The sequence below is a fragment of the Hibiscus syriacus genome, unplaced genomic scaffold (assembly GCF_006381635.1).
Source record: "Hibiscus syriacus cultivar Baekdansim isolate YM2019G1 unplaced genomic scaffold, ASM638163v2 tig00003041_pilon, whole genome shotgun sequence".
Lineage (NCBI taxonomy): Eukaryota > Viridiplantae > Streptophyta > Magnoliopsida > Malvales > Malvaceae > Hibiscus > Hibiscus syriacus.
In genome coordinates, this window is record NW_024061960.1 from 2,784,754 (window position 1) to 2,811,516 (window position 26,763).

General features: G+C 34.2%; 1 protein-coding gene, 1 long non-coding RNA gene and 1 pseudogene across 2 annotated transcripts; all 3 read right to left on the reverse strand.

Moving 5' to 3' along the window:
* Window positions 1–1,405: 1,405 nt before the first annotated feature.
* Window positions 1,406–2,209, reverse strand: LOC120166690. Its single transcript, XR_005519950.1, has 2 exons — window positions 1,899–2,209; window positions 1,406–1,778 (listed from the first exon to the last, which is right to left on the reverse strand). It is a non-coding gene; the product is annotated as an uncharacterized LOC120166690 (long non-coding RNA).
* A 1,320-nt stretch (window positions 2,210–3,529) lies between these two features.
* On the reverse strand, window positions 3,530–4,511 carry LOC120167968 (cysteine-rich receptor-like protein kinase 36). Its single transcript, XM_039176851.1, has 3 exons — window positions 4,388–4,511; window positions 3,702–4,294; window positions 3,530–3,622 (listed from the first exon to the last, which is right to left on the reverse strand). The coding sequence occupies exons 1-3, from the start codon at window positions 4,509–4,511 to the stop codon at window positions 3,530–3,532; spliced, it is 810 nt and encodes a 269-aa protein (XP_039032782.1).
* Window positions 4,512–4,598: 87 nt separating this feature from the next.
* On the reverse strand, window positions 4,599–6,251 carry LOC120167978 (annotated as a pseudogene).
* Between the last annotated feature and the right edge of the window lie 20,512 nt (window positions 6,252–26,763).

A 26,763-nucleotide genomic window follows, 5' to 3' on the forward strand; every position in this document is an offset into this window, starting at 1 on the left:
GCAATTGAACACATGTGAAAAATATCACGTTAGTAATATGAATTGAATGTTAGTTAATTAACGATTTCCATAAAAAAAGATTTGTTTTGACCAAAAATTAAAATGTTAGAGGGTAAAATGCTCCCAAAAAAAATAATACGGTGCAAAACAATCATACATGCAAATATGGGAGGGTAATTTTATAATTATGCCTTATTTATAATATTATGGTATTAATGGATTTTAATTTAAATAACTTTCTATAATCATATACGACATAAATATATATTTCTTCATATTTTTTCATTTATGATATGCATATATCATACAGAGGTGAAGGATACAACTCAAACTTAAAACCAATCCATTAATTACTAAAAGTTTTGAGTTAGTCGAGTTGATGAGTCTTATTTTATAATTCAATCTTTATTTGGAAATTTTCGAGTCGAGTTGATGACTTTCTATAACCATCTATGATATAATAATAATAATAATATTATTTTTTCATTTGATCAAGACTCAAGAGTTGTCGTGTCATTGGTATTGATTGGATGTCCTAAGAAGTAATGATTTAGACTAATTTGTTATCAAGAGAGACCACATGTATCAACACTTGATCGTTGGTGATCATACACAAGATGTATTCGTAGGATAGCAGGTAAACGACACGTGGTAATTGCTTGTTGTTCGTGGGTACGCTCCGCATATATGCATTTCTAGAGCTCGCATTTGCATACATAAAGGTTCGCACAAGTAGTACATTCACACACCCGGAGGTTCGTGGAACTAGAGGTTCGCAAGTAGTAACACTTGCCCCTAGGTGAGTGAAGGTTATAAAGTGACAATTGTAATGTGTTCAATCTACGCTCACCATATCAATTACTGAAACTCCAAAGAATCCTAAGCCTCAACTTATCACCATTCACTTCATTTAAACCTCGACCAAATCTAATATGAAAATAATAATCAATTAATCCCTTCTACATGAATGAAACATGGAATTATTATAGATTTGTTTGTCATGAGAAAAAAAAATAACAATCAATATGATCAATCTCAATGAAGTGACTTGAATAATTACATTTTAGCTATAAATGATCGATTGGGTAAATCTTTTCCACGAGGGTATGGTTAATTTTTTTACTGAGGTTTTTTACCCCATTATGTAGGGTACCCTTTGTTATTTTTATTGTGTTAATTTTAAAGTATTTAGTTATATATATTTACAGAAATCTTAATATAATTCTTATGTAGGCTTAAAATATGTACTAACATGTATAGTCCAAAAAAAAGTACTATCATGTACCTCAAGAAATTCTAAAATACTTCATTTGACTTTTTCGAGACGAAGAAATATAAATAAAATTCATTTTTACTTCAAATAATTAAGCTAAAAATTGATTTAGAGGCAAAAAAAAAATAACGGTGACATAATAAAAAGACCTCTCTATTATGCATATAAAAAAGCACCATACATGACTTAAATTACATTAGACATTGAAAGACTTATTAAAGGGGAAGGGGTTGTTGGAGGAAGACTTGAACACAAGTCATTTATTACCCAACTTCCCTTATTTTGATATTAGTAGTGCATACAAAGCATCATTTTTAACCAAGACAGAAGGAGATCAAGCTTCCTCGAGTTTTGCATCCAGGTTTGGCTTAACGCTGGTTGGATCAATTTCAAGACTCGACTTGAATCCGAGATTACTCGCTGCAGCACTGTTGGTAGCCTTTTTCAGTTGTACATTGATGTTGTCCCAATTAATAGGGCTGTCAGTAGTAATCTCAGTATAGACCTGCAGTTGGAAGAGATTTAATTTATGTGAAATTTGGTTGATTTATTTCGTGACTAATAACAAAGAATAAGAAACAACAGATTGGATCTTAATGACGAGTTTGGTATAAAAAATGCATACCTTATTCACTTCATTTACCCCATTCCTCCAGGCAACAACCCACTTAATGTTTTGTTTGATAACAAACACAGTTCCGCCTATGGAGGATCCGACATTGGAATCAGCCAAGTGTTGAAAATACCGTGTCTGATGCGCCGGAACATTTAGCTGATTTCCGGATCCATACCAATCTTTCTTGTCGAACGTGCTAAAATCTTGATCGGTTTGATTGTTCAGATACACCTCTGTAGATATTGCAGGACCAACCTTGCTTGGAGCAGCATGTCTCTCTTAGTTTGATATTTGCAAGTACCTTATGCTATTGTTTTGGTTGTGTAGTGGTTACTACAAACCCATATATATATATACTAGTTTCCAGCCCAGTAGATGACAAAAGTTGTTATAACTATATTTCTCACATGTTGGTTACTTTAATTATTATCATGTGGTTGTTGTAACTATAATATACTCTCTTTTTAAAAATAAAATGCTGTGTAATATATTAGCATTTGTCTAATTAGTTCATTGTTTAATTACCATTAAACAAATATTTACAGTTTAATGGTAAAACTGTAAAATATTGAAGTATACAAATTGAAAAATATAGGATGTTAATATCCCATATTACAGTTTTCAACTGTAAAATAATTATAGTTACAACCCATGTGTAAATATGGGATGACAAATGCTATGTTTGATTTTCGTAAACCATATTTTCCAATTTACAGTTCAATGCATGTTTTCTAAATTGGAAGAATCCTGTAAGTCATAATCCTTGCACCAACCAATATTGTAATCGTTTTCACCCCGCATTCTAGATCTGTAGAAAAATACAACGTTGCTGATGGTTCATCCCACTAGTTGCACAGTTGGAATACAACAGTTACAAAGTTGTATGCAATGGGAGCTCTGTAGACAAATACAAAGCTGTGCAGTGAGCAGTGGGCGCATCTGAAAAATAAAGCAGTTTTTCCAAGAAAAAAAAGCACTAATAAAAGTATTTTTAGCATGAGTAGTAGCCATAATAAACGCCACAAAGAATAGCAACTTATCAAAACAAATAGTAATTACAGGCAAGTAAAATTCATTAGCATTGTTATAGACAGTAGCTCAGGGTTACCAATTTTAGACATGAGCTAACAAAGAATCAATGAAGGTGGCCATTCTGAGTTTGGTTTCACGAAAAGGGTTTGTAATTGATCACCTGAAGTTGACTGCATCCAAATTCATATCTTCCAAGGTCATTCAAGGTAAATATAATTCCTTAGCATTGTAATAGATAGAAACTCATGCTTTCTGGTTCTAGACATGAGTTAACTAGGAATTAAAGAAGGTGACCATTCTGGGTTTAGTTTAATGAAAAGGGTCCGTAATTGATCGACAGGAAGTTGACTGCACCAAATTCATAACTTCCAAGGTCCCACTTTCAGATGGTTGCAAATCCATAGTTATCATAAACATGATGTTATGGTTTGAGAGAAATAGAAGAGAATCGAGAAAGAAGTAATAGGAAATAGAGAGAATTTTAGAGAAGAAAATATTTGTTCATTCATAACATATGGGAAATATTCTCTCAGCCGTTTTTATTTAATTACAATGCTAATAGAAAATAGCCAGCTGGCGGTCCTTTCTAACAGAATATAACAACTCATTTAACATTCTTCTTTTGCAGATATTGAACTAGTGTACTCAGGCTGCTTTACTTCTTCTTGGGTCTGCTCTAGCTTCTTCGGATCCGGTTCGGCCTACTCCACATCAGAAGGTAAGTGATTAACCTCTCCCTCATGTGCCTCAATCCCCAATCTTTCATGCTCAATCACTAACCCTCGCATTTCTTCCCCCAATTCTTCTTCGTGCTCTCGCCCTTCTCCTTCCACCATGACAATTCCTCCCCCTCCCACCATGACAATTCCTCCCCCCTTTAGACGATCCTTGTCCCCAAGGATCAAAGTATTGAATTTGTGGTAGTAAGACCACAAAAATCTTCCAAGTTACAAAAGATGGAAGTCCATCCCAACTAATTAGCCATTGCTTGTAACCAACAACACCCAATATCACCTGGTTAAAATGATCCCTAGGATGCACCGTCGGAACATGTCCCAATCTCATCAATTCAACATTGGCTAAAATCACTTGTGCAGTCCATTTAGCCAACTTATTCGCATTGTCCTTGTGATTTATATATGCAGCTTCAACGCTCAAGGAATAAGCTGAGTTGATATTATCTTTAACTTCAAGTAATGGCTCCTGAGATGTCTCGAGGACAGTTTTCAGTCTAGTCTCTTCATGGAGAAACACTAAGCCTCTAGCTATTCCAACACAAATCTTTTTCCAAGTATGCGAGTTTTTTGGTCCAAACAAAGCCCGAGAAAGGCTATTATTTTCCAAGTACTCGTATACTAGCAACAATTGATTTTCTTCAATACAACAAATGTAAAGTTTCACAAGATTAGGATGCTGCCAACATGAAATCATGCCCATCTCATTCAATAATTCACGGTTTCCCTAACTCGACTTTGAAGAGGGCTGCTTGACAGCGATTATTGTTCCATCGGCTAGCTGACCCTTGTAAACAGGTCCAAATCCACCTTCATCAATCTTGTTTCCAAAATCAAAGTTGTTAGTTGCCGCCATTATTTGCTTTAAGGTGAAAGAAACTGTTTGCAGATCCAGTCCCTTGAGATCTTGTTCTCTCTGGCTCTTGGCTTTAAAATAGTATCTCTAGATTAGAATCCTAAATGCCAAGAATACGAGAACTGATCCTACAAGACCAATGACAATTGGGAAAGTCTTTGTTTTCTTCTCCTCATGCTTGGGTCTGAAATTGGGATCGACTGAGATGGCTGATATGAGTTGGCCATGGACTCCTCGAACAGGAATTGCTTGAGTGCCTTTTCCATCCTCAAGAGCAAGAATAGTCTCTCGGAACTTGTGGCCAGCTTCTTTAACCGCCTTGTTGTCTTCTAATCCAGCATCCTCAAAAGCTGAGAAAGCATTTGCAGACAAAATTTCTGCCCACTTGTAACTGTAATATCCAGTAGCATATCCACCTGCAAATATATGGTTCAAAGCACAAAGAAATCTATCTTCCGGCAATGGAGGGATTACTTGTGTTTTTCTAGAAACTCTCTAATCAACGTCATAAATAGATTCAGACCCATCTGGTATATATTTTGTATGCAACTCGAAATCCAGGCTAGCAAATTTAATCTGACAAAGGCTTAGAGAACCAACACAGAAAGTCCTTGCAGCAAGGAGCTTCAAATATACCTCTTCAAGCAGGCTCTCCCCTGTTTGATAATTTTTTGCAATGCTCATCAGTGTATCCCTGTGATAACACCAATTTTCCATGAGCTGGGACAGCAACTCAACAGCATCCCACTCAATCCCCCGAATGCCAGCTACTAGACCCTAATCTTGCTTAGTCAGCATATGCTGAAGTGCATGGCCAAATTCATGGAAGACAGTTTCTACTTCACGAAATGTCACGAGGCTTGGCTTGTGCCCGAATGGTGGTGTTTGATTACACACCATGTGAGCAATAGGTAACCTTGAGGTGGTACCATTACGTGACAGTACTCGACTTCGAGAAACGACCTCATCCATCCATGCACCTCTACTTTTCTCTGATGTACGAGAGTATGGATCAAAATAAAAGTAGGCAATTGGACTACCTGAAGAGTCTTTGACACAGTAGAACGGCACATCATTGTTCCAGACAGGAGCCAGACCATCAGCTGGTTCAATATCAATCTCGAAAAGTACATTGGAAAGGTTGAAAAGGCCATCCATAACCTTTGAAAATGAGAAATATGGTCGGAGTTCTTCTTCATTGGTGTTGTATTTTGACTCACGAAGCTTCGTACTCCATAAACTCCTGTCCCAATGGCTCAAATTATCAGCTTCTGTAGGACCTTGACTTTTGGAGAAACTTCTCAAGTCTTCAAAATCCTGGACAGCAGCATTCCACGAAGCACTCCGAAGCTTTTCTAATAGTTCCTCAGCTTTATCAACAGTTGCCATTTTTGTTGCCATGCTTACCTCAGCATAATTTTTGTAATTGAGAAGCTTAGCCTTCTCTAACCGAAGTTTCAATATATGATTGATGATTGGTGTATTATCCAAATCACCACTTGATGCCCGTGTTATATAAGCACGGTAAACTTCCTCACGCAAAGCACGGTTACGAGCATGTTGCATAACTGAAATAAAACCCGGAGCATCAAGCGTAATCATCCATTCCAGTTTTTGTTCTTCATACCACTCACGCTGGGAATCACTTTTCAAGTGTTGGGTACTAGTGATAGATGGCATTTTATCAAACACTTGACACCCATCATTTGTGCCTTTAATTGCAGCTGGTAACGACCCCATTTCAGGGCTGTTTTGGTCTTGCTCCGCCGTCTTTCCTGTCAAGACCCCCAGTATCTGCTCCATGTAACTTTGAGCGTCATCATCCTAGCTTCCAACGAACTGATACGTTTATCTTGTGCCTCCCACCACTTAGGAGGGTTGGTTTCATCATTTGCTTGCTGCACTGTTTTCTTTAAATCCTCAATCTGCTTTTTAATGTCAGAGAGATCAGTAGATTCGACCATGGTTAGGTTCTTCTTTTGCATATCCAGTCTGCAATTTGCCAGGAATTAAGGCTCCTGATACCAATTACTATGGTTTGAGAGAAATAGAAGAGAATCGAGAAAGAGGTAATAGGAAATAGAGAGAATTTTAGAGAAGAAAATATTTGTTCATTCATAACATATGGGAAATATCATCTCAGCCGTTTTTATTTAATTACAATGCTAATAGAAAATAGCCAGCTAGCGGTCCTTTCTAACAGAATATAACGACTCATTTAACCACCTTCTTTTGCAGATATTGAACTAGTGTACTTGGGCTGCTTTACTTCTTCTTGGGTCTGCTCCAGCTTCTTCGAATTCGGTTCGGCCTGCTCCAAATCAGAAGGTAAGTGATTAACCTCTCCCTCATGTTCCTCAATCCCCAATCTTTCATGCTCATTCCCTAACCCTCACATTTCTTCCCCATATTTGTTCATTCATAACATATGTGAAATATCCTCTCAGCCGTTTTTATTTAATTACAATGCTAATAGAAAATAGCCAGATTACGGTCCTTTCTAACAGAATATAACAACTCATTTAACCTTCTTCTTTTGTAGATATTGAACTAGTGTACTCGGGCTGCTTTACTTCTTCTTGGGTCTGCTCCAGCTTCTTCAGATCCGGTTCGGCATGCTCCACATCAGAAGGTAAGTGATTAACCTCTCCCTCACGTGCCTCAATCCCCAATCTTTCATGCCCAATCCCTAACCCTTGCATTTCTTCCCCCAATTCGTCTTCGTGCTCTCACCCTTCTCCTCTCACCATGACACATGACAGCAACAGCTACCAATTAATGCATGCATTTATCAACTGACGGTAATTGGTTAGCATGTTAATACTTGGAAAGCAAGTTGAATCCTTACCAGCCATTGTTCGCCCAATACTTGTATTCGATCCATTTTTATCAATGGCATCAATCAGATGCAGTTGCTTTAAAGCATCTTTGAATGACTCAGCTGCAATTAAACCAAAGATTCAATATCTTGCAAAAGCTGAAAGAAACATCAAGTCATCGACTTGCTAATTTGAACAACATCAAGGGAGTACATTCCAGTTGCTGCGTTGTATTGATATTGCTTCACGTGGCCAGAATCAACAACATACCTAGAAATATAATGATACTTAATTTAAAGAGAATCAATCAACATATCATTGCTATTGATCTTATTAACTGAGACCAAGTGCAAAAGCAGGTGGCAGAATTATGTATACATTACAATTGATCACAGTATTGTAGTTACCATTGGATCATATACAAGTCTTAATACTCAGCATAACCCTTAAGACCAAATCTTAGTGACTTCATCTGGGTAGAAAATGGTAAAATTAAGAAGCAAAAAGGAAAATGAATAAAGGATAGTAAACCAAACTATAACATTGATATTTCAATAAAATAATTATGAAACATTCTACCATTGATGTGTTTGATCATTTATGTAATTAAATATATAATACAAAGACGGAAAGTCCTTCCACTATATATTTAGAATAGCCTTGTCTCTGTTATGTCTCTGTTTTTCGACATGGAGACCAAGGACTTCACCGCTTCTTGGTTTGTAGTTGACCATTTATGCTAAAGACATAATGCAAATAAATACTCCTAACGTTTGGCAATATATATAATTTTGGCCCTATTGTTTTTTTAGAACATTTGACCTCCTCACGTTTCATTTGGGTCAAAAAACACCATTGTTAGAAGAAAACCGTTTGTAAACTGGAAGTCAAAGCCTGAAGCTGACTCAGCAAGAACATGTGGAGAGAAATGCTGACATGGCATATCCATATCATAGTAGATGATGACATGGCAAATCCACGTAGACTAAATACTGACGTGGCATGTCCACGTTTGATGACACGTCAGTAATTTTTAAAAATTAATTAATAATAAATAATTATTTTTAATAAATTAATAGTAACCAATCAGATGTTGCCACGTGGAACATTGATTTTTTTATTAAATTAAGAAAAGAGGGATTAAACTTTCACAAAATTTTGCAACTCATGGGATTTGAACTTGGGTCTAAGGGTGCGTTTGGTTCACGGAATGTAAAATTATCAGTGGGAATAGGATTACCGACGGGAATAAGATTACTGGAATGTTATATTTTGTGTTTGGTTCGTTTAGCAGGAATGTAAGATTACAGTGTTTGGTTAAAGGAATAAAAGATTATTGAAATGTATATTTTACCAAACTGTCCTTATTATATATTTTTTTTAGCAAGTTGAATTCTACTATAATATTAATATAATTAATTTATATATTTTCTTTAAAAAAATTAAATTCATAAAATTTATATAATTTTTTTTTTTACAAAATTGAAAAGATAAATATGTTTAATGAAAGGGTAAAATTTTATTTTAACCCCTGAACTTCATATAAAATTCTAAGGGTGCGTTTGGTTCACGGAATGTAAAATTACCAGTGGGAATAGGATTACCGACGGGAATAAGATTACTGGGAATGTTGTGTTTGGTTCGTTTAGTATGAATGTAAGATTACAGTGTTTGGTTAAAGGAAATAAAATATAATTATTATTACCAAAATTTTTTTTACAAAATCTAATAAAAAATTTCTTTAAAAAAATTCATAAAATTTATATAATTTTTTTTACAAAATTAAAAAGATAAATATGTTTAATGAAAGGGTAAAATTTTATTTTAACCCTTGAACTTCATATAAAATTATAATTATGGAACTTTTTTTTGTAAATCTAAAATAGTTTAAGGATAAATTTGTAATTTAACCTTCATAGAATTTTTAATATTGAACGACAGAAAAAATAATATTTTTGAGAAAAAAATTCAAGGGCATTTTAGTCTAAAACGCCGGTAATCCAACAATACCTAAGGGAAGAGAGTAATCACATTTCCGGTAATATACCCCAAAATACCACTGTTGGGGATAAAAGATTACCGGATAATAGGATTACTGGCCAACCAAACGGGGGAATGACATTCCGCTCCCCCAATAATCTCATATTACCTGAACCAAACACCCCCTAAGGGTTAAAAGCCTTGACATCTAACCACCAAGCCAAGTCACTTTGTTGTTAATGTTAGGCAATAACATTATTTAAGGTATATTGACGCCTAACCTCCTTTTCTCAATGTGTGTTCATCGAGCTTCTCCCAGAATTGTCTCAAACACTACTACTTCATTTCAGGCCTTTGTTCTTCCTGTTGGCAACTTTGTTGACATTCCTGGAGTTCCTGGAATTCTCTCCGGCATTGTTGTTGGCATTTTGGCTGCTGCCTTTGTCCTTCTTGATAGCACCGTTCCCGAAACTCCTTGAACCTCATCCGAGGATATTTAAGGTTTAGATCACGATGGCTCCACTGTTCCTCCTCTTCTTTCTCCCTTTGATCCTGCTTAAATTGCCTTCCACATTGTTGTTCGCATCGATCTTGCTCCCTTTCTCCACGATTCTCCCATTGGCATCGCCTCTGGCAGTCCTGGAACCTCTCCCGAGCTGGATCCTCCTCGCCTCTTCTGTCGGTAGGATCAGCGGTGGAGCAAAGCAAGCCGAAAGGAAGCATGAGAGAGAAGAAAAAAACTACAAGAAAAAACCTACTTGTCACCATGGCTATACTAAACTATTTTGAGCTGTGTTTTTCAGTGCGTGATGATAATGGAGCGAAGAATGATGATTTAACTTGTACCCCAAGTGATTGTCCTAAAAAAAGCCTTTTTATACTGTATAAGCAAGTTTGTTTCCACGAATCAAACGATTTTAATGGTTAAATAGATGCTTTTTATCTTTAGAGGTTTCGGGTTCAAGTATATCATATATGTAGGGACGAGGCTCCCTTAGGGCCCAAGGGCCCCCCGACCCCTGTTAAAATTTATATATTCAATATAATTTTGGTTCATGTAAAAATAAATATTTAAATTTTAAAAATATAAAAAATTATTAAACATGTAATCAAGTAGGGGTCGAACTAAAGAACGATAAGTCTGTGTTCTCAATATTTTGGTCTAATTACAATTGAAGTCATTGTAAGTTTAAATATTAGACAAATTATAAGTTGTCGTTTGAGTTTTGAGTGTTTTTCTTTAATTTAGGGTGAATACAAGGTAATATATGTACAAAGACTTTCAACTATTTGACAATGAACGCTCATACCCCTACATAAGTGCTTGAACTCGAGACCTCAAGGATAACAACAATCCCTTAATCACTAAGGTTACTTGGTTTATGATGAATTTCGAGTTTAAATACCTAATAAGTCTTTATATTTTTCTTAAATAGTCTAATATTTCGTCCCCTGCCAATATTTAATTATGGCTCCGTTCCTGATCGTATGTAGGAGTGTTTGCACATTCATGGTCAAGTGGTTGAGAGTTTTTCGAACATATACTATCTTTATAATCATCACAAACTAATAAAAAAAGTGTGATCCCTTAAGTTATAGGTTTAGTGTTATTTCAACTTTCTATGTTTCCAAAATATTCAACTGTCAATTCTCTCGTGGATTTCTTCAAGCTTTTGGAGATTTATTTAATACTATGTTTTTTAGTTTTATTTGTAAGATCCCCTATATGGACACCTAATTACACCTTGTGTTAAAATTTAAACTTGACTATGCCCTTGAAATTTTGCAACATTTGTAATTTGGTCCTTGTTCCTGATGATACTTGTTTCAAATTTATTTATTTTACTGATCTTGTATATTATCAGAATACAACATTATTTATTTGATCGAATGTCCACGTCGAGGAGGAAGCGTTACACTATCTATGTCTTTGATTGTCGTGCCGTATTGCTTTTGATTGTTTTTTAAATCACTATTAGAATGTTTTTTTTTAAATGGAGTTTGTATTCTATACTTTGCAATACATACAAAACTATACTCGAACATGTCTCTTTAAAAAAAACCTCCATAATCTTAAATGGAGGAAAAATAGTGCAACATGAACGAGTCAAAGCAGAACAAAAATAGAACATTAGTTCAACACATTGAATAACCCAAAATACGATGGCCACAAGGAACCTAAACCCATCAACATATAAGCAACATAATAAAAAACCTCGTTGCTTCACACAACTTAATCTGGCATGTACTCCTAAAATATGGACGCCAACACTAAACATATAAAACATCACTGAGAGTTAGTTATATTTCCCATGATCTCTCCTATATAACTAACTCTCAGAGATATCCCATCAACTTGTAACATATTTATTTTACTTCAAATTTTGAACTGCTAGCGTATACTTTTAACAGTTGTATGGAAGCCAACTCTCAGGATTACAAAGTAAACTAATCACATAACATGTTGTCTTGTGCGAAATTTGTTAAGTGTTGAAGAGTCATCGACGATGACCAAGAAAAAAGAAGTAATGAAAATAATTAGAGTTTGTATAAAATGAAGAAAAGATGGGACTTGAGAGATATATGGATTAAACTATTTTATCGAATTATCGATTTGGTTAATTTATAAATATGTAATAACTAAAATATCCTTTTTAACAGCAGAAGGATTGAAATAGAATTTTTAATATAATAGAGGGACTTATAGTAATTAACCGAAGTAGTGAACATAATTGTTTTTCATTCTAAGGATTGGAACATAGTTGGGCTTGGTGCCGGTTTTTCTGGGCAACCAAGAGTGTACTAAAAACCCAAGCTTTTAACTCAACGAAAGCCCAGAACACGTGTCAATAAATGAACAATGTTGGTAGGAGTGGATATTTGGTCCAGTGGAGTTGAATAAAGTTAAAAAAATGGTTAGAAGTTAAACTATTGTGAGTTAATCGAGTTGAAGAGTTTAGTTTTATTTGAATTTTTTTTCAATTTTAATCGAGTTGTTTGAGTTTTTATTTAAATTTAATTACAAATATTTATAGGCATAATGATTAAAATACCCACAATGTTTGCACAAATTGTCACTTTGTCTCCCTTTCTTTGAAGCATTTTATCCCGACGTTTTAATTTTTGATCTAAAATAGACAATGTTTGACGAAAATCATAAGTTAACTAACTGTTAACTTATGTTGTTGGCGTGACATGTGTCACGTCACCCAAAATGATTGCATAACATGTGTTACGTTACTAATTATGATAAAATGACATATCACACATCAACAATTGAACACATGTGAAAATATCATGATAGTAATATGAATTGAATGTTAGTTAATTAACGATTTTCATAAAAAAAAGATTTGTTTTGACCAAAAATTAAAATATTAGAGGGTAAAATGCTCCAAAAAAAGAATACGGTGCAAAACAATCATATGCAAATATGAGAGGGTAATTTTTTAATTATGTCTTATTTATAATATTATGGTATTAATGGATTTTAATTTAAATAACTTTTTATAACTATATACGACATAAATATATATTTCTTCAAATTTTTTTCATTTGTGATATGCATATATCATGCAGAGGTGAATAATACAACTCAAACTTTAAACCAATCCATTAATTACTAAAAGTTTTGAGTTAGCCAAGTTGATGAGTCTTATTTTATAATTCAATCTTTATTTGAAAATTTTCGAGTCGAGTTGATGACTTTCTATAACCATCTATGATATATAGTAATAATAATAATAATAATAATAATAATTTTTCATTTGAGATATACATGCATCATGTTACTTAAGGTCATCTCACTAATCACACTAAACTAATAAATCGTGTTACTTAAATTATGCCATTGAATGATGAAACCTTGTGATTATTATGCCCAATGATATATTGCTTAACTGAAACTAATTAAGTCAAATTGATTCAGTTTAACTGAAATGATCCTAATTATTTGTATGAATTAATTTAACTTAGTAGTTTAATGAATTATTGTTGTTTCTAAAGGTCAAGGGTTTGAGTACCAATAACTAGAAGGGTGATTGAGCATTCATTGTTAATTAGTTAAAAAATAGATGTAGTTTGACTCGACTCATAATTTTTAAAACTCGAATCGAATTAAAAAAATTCAAATAAAATTTGAGTTATAAAATAAGCTACTCAAATAATTCATAATTTTTAGTAATTAGTAGATTTATTTTCAAGATCGAGTAATGTCTCTCAACTTTACATGATACATGTATATCACAAATGGAAAATTATTATTATTATTATTATTATGGTTATAGAAAGTCATCAACTCGACTAAAAAATTTTCAAATAAAGATTGAATTATAAAATAAGACTCATCAACTCGACTAACTCAAAACTTTTAGTAATTAATAGATTGGTTTTAAGTTTGAGTTGTATCATTCACCTTGCATGATATAGCATATCACAAATGAAAAAATATGAAGAAATATATATATGTATGTTGTATATGGTTATAGAAAGTTATTTAAATTAGAATCAATTAATACCATAATATTATAAATAAGGCATAATTACAAAATTACCCTCCCAAGTTTGCATAAATGATTATTTTGCACTGCATTCTTTTTTTGAGCATTTTACCCTCTAATATTTTAGTTTTTGGTCAAAACAAAATCTTTTTTTATGGAAAGAGTTAATTAACTAACAATCAATTCATATTACAGACGTGATATTTTCACAAATATTCAATTGTTGATGTGTGACATGTCATATTATCACTTTGGGTGACGTGACACATGTCACGTCAACATCATAAGTTAACCGTTAGTTAACTAATGATTTTCATAAAAAAATTGTATATTTTAGATCAAAAATTTAAACGTCGGGGTAAAATACTTCAAAAAAGGGAGGCAAAGTGACAATTTGTGCAAACATTGTGGGTATTTTAATCATTATACCTATAAATATTTGCAATTAAATTTAAATAAAAACTCAAACAACTCGATTAAACTTGAAAATAATTCAAATAAAATTAAACTCCTCAACTAGATTAACTCAAAATATTTTAACTCCTAACCATTTTTTTAACTTTATTCAACTCCACTAGACCAAATATCCACTCCTACCAACATTGTTCATTTATTGACACGTGTTCTGGGCTTTCGTTGAGTTAAAAGCTTGGGTTTTTAGTACACTCTTGGTTGCCCAGCAAAACCGACACCAAGCCCAGCTATGTTCCAATCCTTAGAATGAAAACCAATTATGTTCACTACTTCGTTTAATTACTATAAGTCCGTCTATTATATTAAAAATTCTATTTCAATCCTTCTACTGTTAAAAAGGATATTTTAGTTATTACATAATTTATAAATTAACCAAATCGATAATTCGATAAAAATAATTTAATCCATATATCTCTCAAGTCCCGTCTTTTCTTCATTTTATACAAACCCTAATTATTTTCATTACTTCTTTTTTCTTGGTCATCATCGATGACTCTTCAACACTTAACAAATTTCGCACAAGACAACAGGTTATGTGACTAGTATACTTTGTAATCCTGAGAGTTCGCTTCCATATAACTGTTAAAAGTATACGCTAGCAGTTCAAATTTTGAAGTAAAGCAAATATGTTGAGTGTTGACGGGATATCTCTGAGTTAGTTATATAGGAGAGATCATGGGAAATATAACTAACTCTCAGGGATGTTTTATATGTTAAGTGTTGGCGTCCATATTTTAAGAGTACATGCTAGATTGAGCTGTTTGAAGCAACGAGGTTTTTTATTCTGTTGCTTATATGTTGTTGGGTTTACGTTCCTAGTGGCCATCGTATTTTGGGTTATTCAGTGTGCTGAACTCATGTTCTGTTTTTGTTCTGCTTTGACTCGTTCATGTTGCACTTGTTTTCCTCATTTAAGATTAGAGAGGTTTTTTAACGAGACCCATGTTCGAGTCTCGTTTTGTATGTATTGCAAAGTATAGAATACAAAACTCCATTTAAAAAAACATTCTAATAGTGATTTAAAAAACAATCAAAAGCAATAAGGCATGGCAATCATAGACATAGATAGTGTAATGCATCCTCCTCGACCTGGACGTTCGATCAGATAAATAATGTCATATTCTGATAATATAAAAAATTAGTAAAATAATTAAATTTGAAACAAATATCATCAGGAAAACGACCAAATTACAAATGTTGCAAAAGTTCAAGAGCATAGTCAAGTTTAAATTTTAACACAAAGTGTAATTAGGTATCCATATAGGGGATCTTACAAATAAAACTAAAAAACATAGTATTAAATAAATCTCCAAAAGCTTGAAGAAATCCACGAGAGAATTGATAGTTGAATATTTTGGAAACATAGAAAGTTGAAATAACCCTAAACCTATAACTTAAGGGAGCACACTTTTTTTATTAGTTTGTGATGATTATAAGATAGTATATGTTCGAAAAACTCTCAACCATTTGACCATGAATGTGAAAACACTCCTACATACGATCAGGGATGGAGCCATATTTAATAAATATTGGCAGTGGACGAAATATTAGACTATTTAAGAAAAATATAAGGACTTATTAGGTATTTAAACTCAAAATTCATCATGAACCAAGCGACCTTAGTGATTAAGGGATTGTTGTTATTCCCGAGTTCAAGCAATTATGTAGGGGTATGAGCATTCATTGTCAAAATGTTGAAAGTCTTTGTACATATATTACGTTGTAGTCACCCTAAATTAAAGAAAAAAAAACTAAAAACTCAAAAGACAACTTATAATTTGTCTAATATTTAAACTTACAATTACTTCTGTAGACACCCGTTTTGTCCAGTGTTTTTATTTTATTTTATTTTGTTATTTTTATTTTTATAATTATTAATTATTAAATATTAATGTAATTTGTTACTTTGTTGGCTATTATAAATATACCAAATTTGGGTCTAAATCCCAAGCTATGTTACAAGACCTATTATTCCTTGACCCAAAACCAGTTGAAGACCTATCTCAAGCCCAATGGTCATCAGTAGTTGCATGCAAATAAAGAAGAAAAATTGTGGTCAATTTTTAGCAGTTAAATAACCATATAGTGGGGGTTAACAAGTGGGAAAGGATGGGAGATATATCAATAATTCACCAGATGAAAGGGGGACAGTTAACCGAGAGTAAGAGGAGAACTAGAGAGCACAGGCAGAAACGAAAAAGATTGAGAGATATCAACAAGCCATTGCCATTACGAGTAGGAGAGAGACCATTTTTATTTGTTTTTTTCCTACAAAATATAGCAAGAACGAAAAACAGTGTATAATGTTTTCTTTTCCTAAAAGCAATAGAAGCCATATTGGAAAGTAAACAGAGACTTCCCTTTCGATATACAGAGCATACCCAGTGACTGTTCTTCAAGAGGTATTCAACCATTTTCATATTTCAGTAACTATTTTCTATCATTATTAAAGGCATGCTCGAACCCAACAAAATGACATAGTAGGGAAAGGTTATTTACCCTTTAATCTTACAGACCATTCACTTGTGTCGTCGAGATTGAGGGAGGAGTAGTCAAATTTTAGGGACTTACGTTTAGAGCTCACGTTGGTTTAGGCTTTCTGAAGTCCGACCATCACTGTTGGTGGTCAGGGAAGGGTTGATTGTGGTGTTGTCGTGAGTTCGTGGCTCTCAATCGAGGAGGATAGAGGCATTTTTTGGTTCTTTAGGTCTTTGGGTTGTATTCATTTCTTGTTTTAGTACCGACCAAGGGGTTAAGCGTCACCATAGGAGCGATAACCGAGGGTGTTTAGTTGTGGGTTGGCGAGAACGACGCTATAAGAGAGGGGAAGTGTGAGGCGGTCGGTGGTCATGCGCGAGAGGTATAAGAGAGAGAGAGTGGTAATGAATTGCGATAGAAAGAGGCCACCAAGGTGTGGTGGCCGAACGGCGACGAAGGGTGACTTGGATGGGGCTTCGACCGAGCGTGGAAAAGGATGGAGAGGGGCTGAGCGGCTGTGTGGGTGTTGTCTGCGTGCGGTTAGTTTAGGCTTAGTTATGTTTAGGTTTTATATTAAATGTTTTGGGTAAATTAAGTTTTAGTCATTGAAGCCAAATGGTAAATTAGTTTCCAATTCCCTATGTTTAAGTGATTTTTACATTTTAGTTACCTTTAGGACTGCTTTCGAATTTGACCTTTTGTGTTTATCCTAATTTCGCTATTTTCCCAGTTTTAGTTTTAGTTATAATTTTGTTTGGTTATTTACGTGTCGATCCTTTGTTTATGCATGTGTTTTTATTTATGTCCCTGGTTTATTTTTTATTTGTATACTGAATTTTACATTTATTTAAATTTAGTCATTTTTTAATATGTACATATATATATTTTAAAATTTATAGTTTAGCATGTCATGTTTTTATTTTTTATATTTGAGTCACATTTGTACATTATAGGTTAGTATGCATGGTTTATAATTTTAAATTTAGAAACATATGCGTATAATTTTTGTATTAGAATGTCACATTGTATGTTGTTTTTAATCATAATACTTGTTTAATTAATTTTTGCATGACATTCTTTTTGCATAATTTGTATGTTACCCTCATGTGCATAACTTAACCCTTATCACATAATTGAATTAAGGTAATACCCTTTTAATTTAAAATTATCTTGAGTGGCTTGTCTTAACTCATTATAGTATCGTTTTGACGATTTTAAATTAAAAGTGTATCCCAAAAGTGAAACCTAAAAAATTGATTTGTCACTTAAAATTTGGGAATGAAAGAAAAGGAAATGTTCGGTTATTTAAATTTTTCGAGAAAAGATTGTTACAACTCATCTAAGATTTGGTCTCGATATTTTTAAATATTCGAACATTCTTTATCTTTCTAAAACGACTCGGTAATTTTAATTTAATTTATTTGGGTGCTTTTGAATATAATTAAATTCACATCTTTGTTCTATGGGATCAAAAATCAAATTAAGTTGGAATTTGTAGAGTTCATTGCAACGACGTTAATTAATCGACTAGGTACCGATTTAGGGCGATGTGGGGGTGCTAATCCTTCGCTAATCCTTCCCCACTCGTAACTGACTCCCGAACTCATTTTTTGGTAACGCATACCTAAATTTGTTATTTTAATTAAAATTACTTTTTATTTAAAATGACAAAACATTTTTGGGTGCCCAATCACACCCTAATCAAGGATTGGTGGCGACTCCTCAAACTGTATTTTTCTATCGTAAAGGAAATCTCAAATTTTCCGAAACGAGAGGTTTTTTAAATCACATTTATTTTTTAATTAAAAATTAATCAATAGATAATTAAAAATATGTGGTTTTTTAAAATCTCACCTTTTAAGGAAAAAATCGTTTCGACAGCTTGGAGACTCCGCTGGGGACTTTTTTTTAGAGAGTCAGGCCGATAGTCGATTAATTAATTGTCTTTGCAATTAAAAGTTATAAAATCGTTTTAATTTGGTTTTTGATCCTTTGTTTGGTTTTAAATAAGTTTTGTTTGCATTTTGATTTGTAGTTCAATTAATCAATAAATAGTTGTACTGATCTTTTTGTTGTTGTTTCAGATTAATTGAGTGTTTTAAGAAGAATTGAGAATTGATTTGAGTGTTTTGTGATTGTGTGTTTTTCGCTTTTACCCACACACTGTACAACTGCATTATCATGACATGAGGTAAAACCCTGTTCCGTCCTATTTAAGTAGGAGTGAGAGACTATGCCCTCGTGTGGTTTTCACCTCTGTATGGGATAGTGGATCGCTCCTGGAGCTCATGCCGTATGGTCCTCGTGATGGTATTCACTTCCGCATGGACATAAGGAGGTGTGTTCCCTCGAAATTGAACTTGATCCCCAAAAGCATGTGATGGTCCAAGATTAAGGGTTCGATAGCCCAAGAGGGCACCGAAAAGGACAATTCGAGAACCTATTACTTTAGAACCGAACCCAGCATATAGTGAACATAGAGCCTAAACTTAGGTCGAGCCTAACCCGAACCTTAAGAGTCCCATGAGGAGGGAACACAAGGAAAATCTTTTTGAGTCATTTAATTTCTCTTTTGAATAAATGTATGCGAACTAGAAATCATGAGGTTAGGTTTATTTTTCTCGAACAAGCATGCGAACTAGAAATCATGCGGTTAGGTTTATTTTTTTTAACATGTATACGAACTAGAAATCATGCTGTTATGTTTATTTTTTCTCGAACAATTATGCAAATTAGATATCATGCATTTAGGGTTTTAATGTTCAAACAAAGTATGAGGTAGATATCATGTTAGGTAGGATCTATTAAAGCATGATTGGGTAGCCAACATGTGAGGGTGGGTTTTATTTAATGATTATGATACTTATTATTTTTTTGTTTATATTATGTGTACTAACCCATTTTATTATATGTCTATTTTATTTTGATTTTATTGCATTTGCATCTTCATGACATCTAAAGGTGTTAATTCACAAGTGATTGACTAATAAGAAGGCTAGTCATAATGAGACAAGAAATTCTTAATCATGTAGTCAAAACCGAGAGATCCAAAGATGTTAAAATGGTCCATGAAGAATGACATTTGAGGAATGAAGAAATTTGAAGCTGATTGAAGACTTCATTTGAAGACGTAAAGGCCAATATGCTCCCTCAGGAGATAGATACAATCATACCAAATACGAGAATACCTTTCATAAAGACATGAAGACCACTTTGTAAGTAAGAAGGAAGATTTCAAAAAGAACATCTGGCGTCATCAATGGTGATAAAATACGCTGACAACTTTGGGGTGCAATGTTAGATTCCATGTAGAGTACGACTCAAGGAAATAAAGAAATGAAGAATCACATTTATATTTTGACTACATGGTTTACTTACTGAATTCTTGTTGTCTAAATGAAAGGTTGTTCTATGGTGGTCACTTTTGGAATTAACATATTCTGCATTTGCATTTTCATTTTGTATTAGCTTATTAATTTATTTTGCTATTGTTTTTTTGTCATTTTGTTATCTTTTTTGTACTAATATGTTTTTATGTTATTTTTCTCTTTATCTTCATTGCATGATCATCATGACATAATCAAAAGGTGTTGATTTGTGAGTAGTCATCATAGTAAAAGGTTTTCATGATGGACAAGGGGTTTCGTGATCAAGAAGACTATAACACAGTCGAGAAATGGCATCCTGAGAAAGCTTTGAGAATAGTGGAGAGCTGTGCACACAAAGATCATATGTCTGACGAAGAGCACAATGAGATAAGAGAGATAAAAGAGAAGATGTCCAAAATGATGGATAGAATAGATGTTTTAACCAAAGGAAGAGGGACTTCTACAAAAGAAAAGAAAGAGCATGAAAACAATCTCGAGGTGTCAAATATGAATGGGATTACTTTAGAACCTGCTGATCCTAACCGATATGAGAAATCGCGCATAATCATTGTTTGTATCAACAAGTTGTTTGGAAACACCAAGGAAATAGTGGTAACCGTAGAAGTTCATAAAGATGGAAAAAAGCCATGCAATCAGAACTCGTTGGTATTTGATAGTCTACTCCCAACATCAAGGGAAATAAAATTGGAAACTCCAGTTCAACCCAAGTTGAGAGGTGGCTCTGGTTGTGATTCCATCCTAATATCATATAAGGAATTGTATGATGAATTGTTAGAAGCCCGAGAAGTGGCCTCGCATTATGTGAAACCTCTTCAGCCTCCATTTCGAAGTTGGTATGACATCAACGTTCGTTGTGAATATCATGCTGGAATTCAAGGACATTCTATTGAGAATTGTTCTACCTTCAAAACGTCGAGTCCAACTTCTTCTAGATCATGGAGTATTGGAGTTTGAATTAAAAGGACAACCTAGTTTGGCAACGGATTATCCTGTTGAGTTTTAACCAAAAGTGACCAAAGGTAAGGATGTCAGTGAGGACATCCAGGAAGAAGATTGTTTACCAAAATACGAAGCTCAAATTCACCATTTAAGGAGTGAAAATGATAAATTGAGTAGAGAGATAGAAGGCATGCGAGATGTTTTTCAAAGGATCAGTCATGCTTTTAAATTTGCTGGTATAGGAAATATCCCAGAGGAGTTGATAATAAGGGTCACTAAACTTAAAAATGATGTTGAACAATTGAGAAAGAATTACAAGGTGCATGAAGGTCGAGCCGAGAAGTTTTCTCATGATTTACAAATTGTAAAAAAAAGACGCAATATAGCTGTTGATAATTTGGGAAGATACCAGGCCGAAAATAGATATTGAATAGGTTCATTGCCAATATGGAAATTTCATATCAACGCCACAAACGGGAGAATGACGCTGAGCTAGAAGCCGTTAGAGCCAAGAACAAGAAGTTGATGAAGATTGTGGATGATTGTAGTGATCTTATGCAAGAGCTTCATAACCACAATGAGTTTCTTATAAGGAAGATTCAACAGCAGTGTCTACAGCTCCGAGAATCGGCACTTAAGATAGAGAAAAGGGATAACGTCATGAAAGAAGCTATGACCCAAGCAAGCAATGTGGTTCACAAATGGGTTGATTTAACTGGCTTTACAAGAGAATTAAAGCAGATTGACAACTCAACCCCTGAGCATGAGTGGAAGTTAAAGTGGTTTTTGAAGGAGATAGAAAAGTTAGGAGGGAAAGCTATCCGTTATATGTAAAGTTTGTTTGATGTACCGAAACCTTTGTGTTCAATGAAAATTGTTTTAAAATGATCACTCTGGATGACACCTTTTGTATTTGCATTTGTCATTTTCATTTGCATTGCATGTATTTATTTAAGCATTTTATATGCATTAATTATAAAAACACGAAAATAACTTATGGAAGGTTATGTGACAGTAATAACAAGATCATTCATTCATATTATTCCTCATCATCATGAATAAACAAATAGAAGCAATGTAACAATCTAATGAGAAATTACAATATCAACTACAAGAGCAGTTAGCCGGGTCACAACAAGATATGACGAATCAAGCATCGGGTTCTCTGCAAGGGGTATCAAATCAAATGATCCAAGTGTTGGCAACTAACGCTTTTGATAGAGAGAAAATCGTTGATAAAGGATACTGGTCTTATCAGACTAATACATCGAGAATCATAACCTACCCTGGAGCATCTAACTCAAACCAAGGGAAGAGCCTCGTCAATTATGAGCAACTTGAAGACAAATTCAGGTGGTTGAATGAAGCCATTAAAGATATGAAGGTTGTTAATCCCCCTCACTAGGAGTTAAAATATAGAGAACTTAGTTTGGTCCCTGATTTGGTCATCCCACATAAATATAGGGTGCCTAATTTTGAAAAATATAATGGCACTAGTTGTGCCCTAATTCATCTAAATATGTTTTGTAGAAAGATTGAAGGGTACCTAAATAATGACAATCTATTGATTCATTACTTCCATGATAGTCTTGTTGGGCCAGCTATAGTATGGTATAACCGTTTGAACAAAGAACAAATCAAGACATGGGTCAACCTAGCTGATGTTTTTCTGGGGCAATACCAATATGTTAAAGGATTAGCCCAAAACTTCATGATCTCCAATTGATAAGAATGAAAGCTACTGAGAGCTTTAAAGAATATGTCCTAAGATGGAGAGGAGTGGAAGCACAAGTTCAGCCTCATTTGTTAGAAGAAGAAATATCATATATGTTTCACGATTCTCTTCCAGCTCCTTTCTTTGAGTTAATGCTGGGAAAGTCGATGAATAACTTCAAGGATCTTATGACAGTTGGGGAGTTAATTGAGGATGAAATCAGCAAAGGAAACTTGAAAGACACTTCTAAAAACCCAAGTGATCAAAAGGAACAAGCTGATGAGGTGAATGAATGTTACGTCCAGAGCTCTCAAAGCCGTAAAAGAAAAGGGGCAGCAGGTTACTCGAGACGTCCAAAGAAAGTCCCAAGATCGAAAAATACTTTAAAAGTGTTCCAAACTCATATCTCATATATGTATCCCCATTTGATTGAAGGTCAATACCTCAAACTGAGGCCAGTGAAAGTGCAATCAAACCCTTCTGCCCACAGTTACGATCAAGATAGTGTTTGTGATTTTCACTTGGGGGCATCTAGGCATTCAACGGGGAATTGCAGACTGCTGTTAAAGGAGATAAAGATGCTTGTTGAAAATGGGACGTTGACATAAGAATTAGTGAAACGGTGGATGACGAGCTCGAGTGGGGTATCAAATCACAATATGTAGCATCTGTTTAGGTCAGGTGTTGCTACATTAGATGAGTAACGAGGCATCCTAATTAGGAAGAAATCATTTCATCTCTCGTGAGGCTTTATTCCATTTGCAGTATCTTGTTTGAATTTGTTTTTCATCATTTCTCAGTTTTTTTTGTAGTGATATTTAAATGAATTTATACTACTTTAATGATGATGAGCATGGAATTGAATTTGTAACTTTTCTTTGAATATCAACTGAATTAAAAACTATATAAATGATTGGAATTATAGATCATTGACAAAATGACAAGATTGAAACTAATAAAACAAGGACCTTGATATTACCCCAGAATATACAATCAAACAACATACCCTTTTCTTGCAAGGAACAATATAGCCTTCTCCTCTTATAAGGGAATAAACGAGAGGCTTAGTATTCAGGTATGTATAGGAGCGGACAACATGGGGCATCTTTTGTGTATGACATTACGAAATTAACTAGACCATACTTTTGTTGATGACATTCAATGATGATTATGATCTTTACAGATGGAATAGTCGAGTATGTGAATCTAGTTTAGGTTAGTTGCTTAGAATTGAACTCTAAGGATGAGATTTTTTGACTGTCAACAACACCTAGACTATAATAGGTTCTTCTTGACAAGCTTAAGAAATTGGATCCGTATACCCATATTATTATATTATATGTATACAATAAAGCTTGAACTGTCACTCTAGAGCAATTGATTAAACGCCCCGACTTTATGGATAAGATTCAACTAGTCTGATAACTGTGATTATAATATATATACAATAAAGCTTGAAATGTCCCTTTAGAGAAATTGGTTAAACGCCCCGGCTTTATGGATAAGATTAAGCTAGCCTGATAAAGACAAATTACAATAAAGCTGATTTCAGCTAGCCAAACATGTCAAATTTATCTAAATAAGGAATTTCGGTAAAGATGGACTAAGGGAGTTAAGGAACACCTTTTATAGTCGATTTCACATGACCACTAAGGAATTTCATTTTTAGACCGATATTTCCGCACTACCTTTGTTAGAGGAGTCCACAGAGCTTGAACAAATGAAAGATTTTAGAGAACAGAAATAGAAGTATTCTAGAAAGTCTAGTAATTGATAATACTAGCTGCCTCATTTTGTCCGCATATGGTTAAAATACTAAGCCAAGAAAGAGGGGCATAGTGCAATGTTGACAAAGACTAAGAAAGAAATGAAATTTTGGTAGCCGAAACCTTAGAAAATAGGAAGCTAACCTGAAGCCAACCCATCAATTTTGACACTTATCAAAGAGCTATAACTTTAAAAACATTAAAAAGAGCTATTTATTCTTTTAATATTCTTTGAACTCGTGTTTATGATTTGATTTGATTGTGAGCCTGAATTAAGGAGCAATGTTTTATAAAATTCTTTCATTCTTTGATCCCTAAAATAAGAGAAATGGAAAACCATTTTCAAACAGGACAGTCTCAAATGTGAAAGGTCCTTGAAGCTGGTGAGGCTCATTATGCCTCTATTGGAGAAAAAAATAAATGATGCCAGAATAATGAAACATTCTACATTATTGATAGTAAGTAGTCCGAGAGATTAGAAGGACTGAAGAATAAAACTTGTAACATTTCCTTGTGATGTTGCAACGACTCGTCAAGAAGAAGGTGGTCTCATTATTGGAAGAGCGGCACACATATCTCAGCTCATATTAAAATGCAAGACATTCTGTTAAAAGATATGATCATTTCTTAAGTGTTTGTGGAAACATGAAGAGAAGCCCTCAAGCTATTTGAAAATGTTGTTGTTTAGTGACACCAGATTAAGACCATTCAATATTAAGATATTTTGGGCACGAAGAGAGTCATGGGTACCCACATTGGGGCATGACCAGAAACCCAGATCATGTTGAGATGACAAGATTCAAACCAAGAAGACATTGAGAATGAGTCTTACAACTTGGAGTGTCAGGGGCAAACCTGGAATATTGAGTAGAGCTTAACTTGTAGAGGAAGCCAGTCGAGTATCAATCAACAACAAAGTCCTGGAAAAACAACTCTGATAGTGCAATTGAGTCAAAGACTGAAATGGGGCAACCATGTCATATTTTCGATCATATCAAGAATTTGAGAGAGCAAACACTTTCTCTGAAATGAAGAAAAAAAACAAAGACGACAAGAAGATAAAAGAATATTAGATGGCTCTTCAAAAATCAAAGTTGAAAATTATGAGTTGTTACAATGATATATGAGTAAACCCTGGAAGGAATGATCAAGTGGAAGAAGATCGAGTTCATCACTTTAGAGTCAAATGAAGATTTAATCAACATTTGTGCATTCATAAGAACATCATTTGCATAAAAATATAGTACATTTAATTGCACTTGCATTTAAACACATGGTTTTGACAGCTCTTCAAGTGAAAAGAGAAGATTCGTGATGTCAAAAGCCTGACAAGTTGAAAGGAAGATTTCAAACCTCAGATACAAGGAAACATGTTTAGAGAGGTATACCCTAAAGAATAAAGAGGTCAAATCCATAGAAGAAGCACGAATTTGAAGTGAGGATCATCAGACGTAGGAGAAAAAGTAAAGATTCTCATGTATGAAGAAGCGGATCGAACGGTTAAAAGGAATTGCACATATGAGATTGGGGCAAGTCAATCTTAAGCCTTCACGGAAGAGTAGTAAAGCAAATCAACCTTAAGCATTCATAAAAGAGTAGTGAAGCAAGCCATCAGTAAGCCTTTCGAGCATGATGATTAAATCCATCGGGTCATTTGTCGGGCTTTCGAGCAAGATGATAAGTCCTCCGGACCATCTTAAGCCTTCACGGAAGAGTAGTAAAGCAAACATCTTAAGCCTTGACGGAAGAGTAGTGAAGTAAGAAATTAGTAAGTCTTCCGAGCATGATGATTAAGTCCTCCGGGCCATCTTAAGCCTTCACGAAAGAGTAGTGAAGAAAACCATCTTAAGCCATCACGTAAGAGTAGTGAAACAAACAATCTCAAGACTTCACGGAAGAGTAGTGAAGAAATCCATCAGTAAGCCTTCCGAGCATGATGATTAAGTCATCCGGGCATCTTAAACCTTCACGGAAGAGTAGTGAAGCAAACCATCTTAAGCATTCACAGAAGAGCAGTGAAGCAAATCATCCTAAGTCTTAACGGAAGAGTAGTGAAGCAAATCAATCTCAAGCCTTCACGAAAAAGTAGTGAAGCGAATCATTTTAAGTCTTCACGGAAGAGTAGACAATGCAAATCAATCCCAAGCCTTCACGGAAGAGTAGTGAAGCAAATCAAGATCGGGCCTGATCTTTT

Coding starts and splice junctions, on each gene's coding strand:
- LOC120167968 (XM_039176851.1), bottom strand. CDS start 4,511: ATGGCGGCAACTAACAACTTTGATTTTGGAAACAAGATTGATGAAGGT. Junction 4,295..4,387: donor GCAGCCCTCTTCAAAGTCGA/GTTAGGGAAACC, acceptor GTTGTATTGAAG/AAAATCAATTGTTGCTAGTA. Junction 3,623..3,701: donor TTGGGGGAAGAAATGCGAGG/GTTAGTGATTGA, acceptor GATGTGGAGTAG/GCCGAACCGGATCCGAAGAA.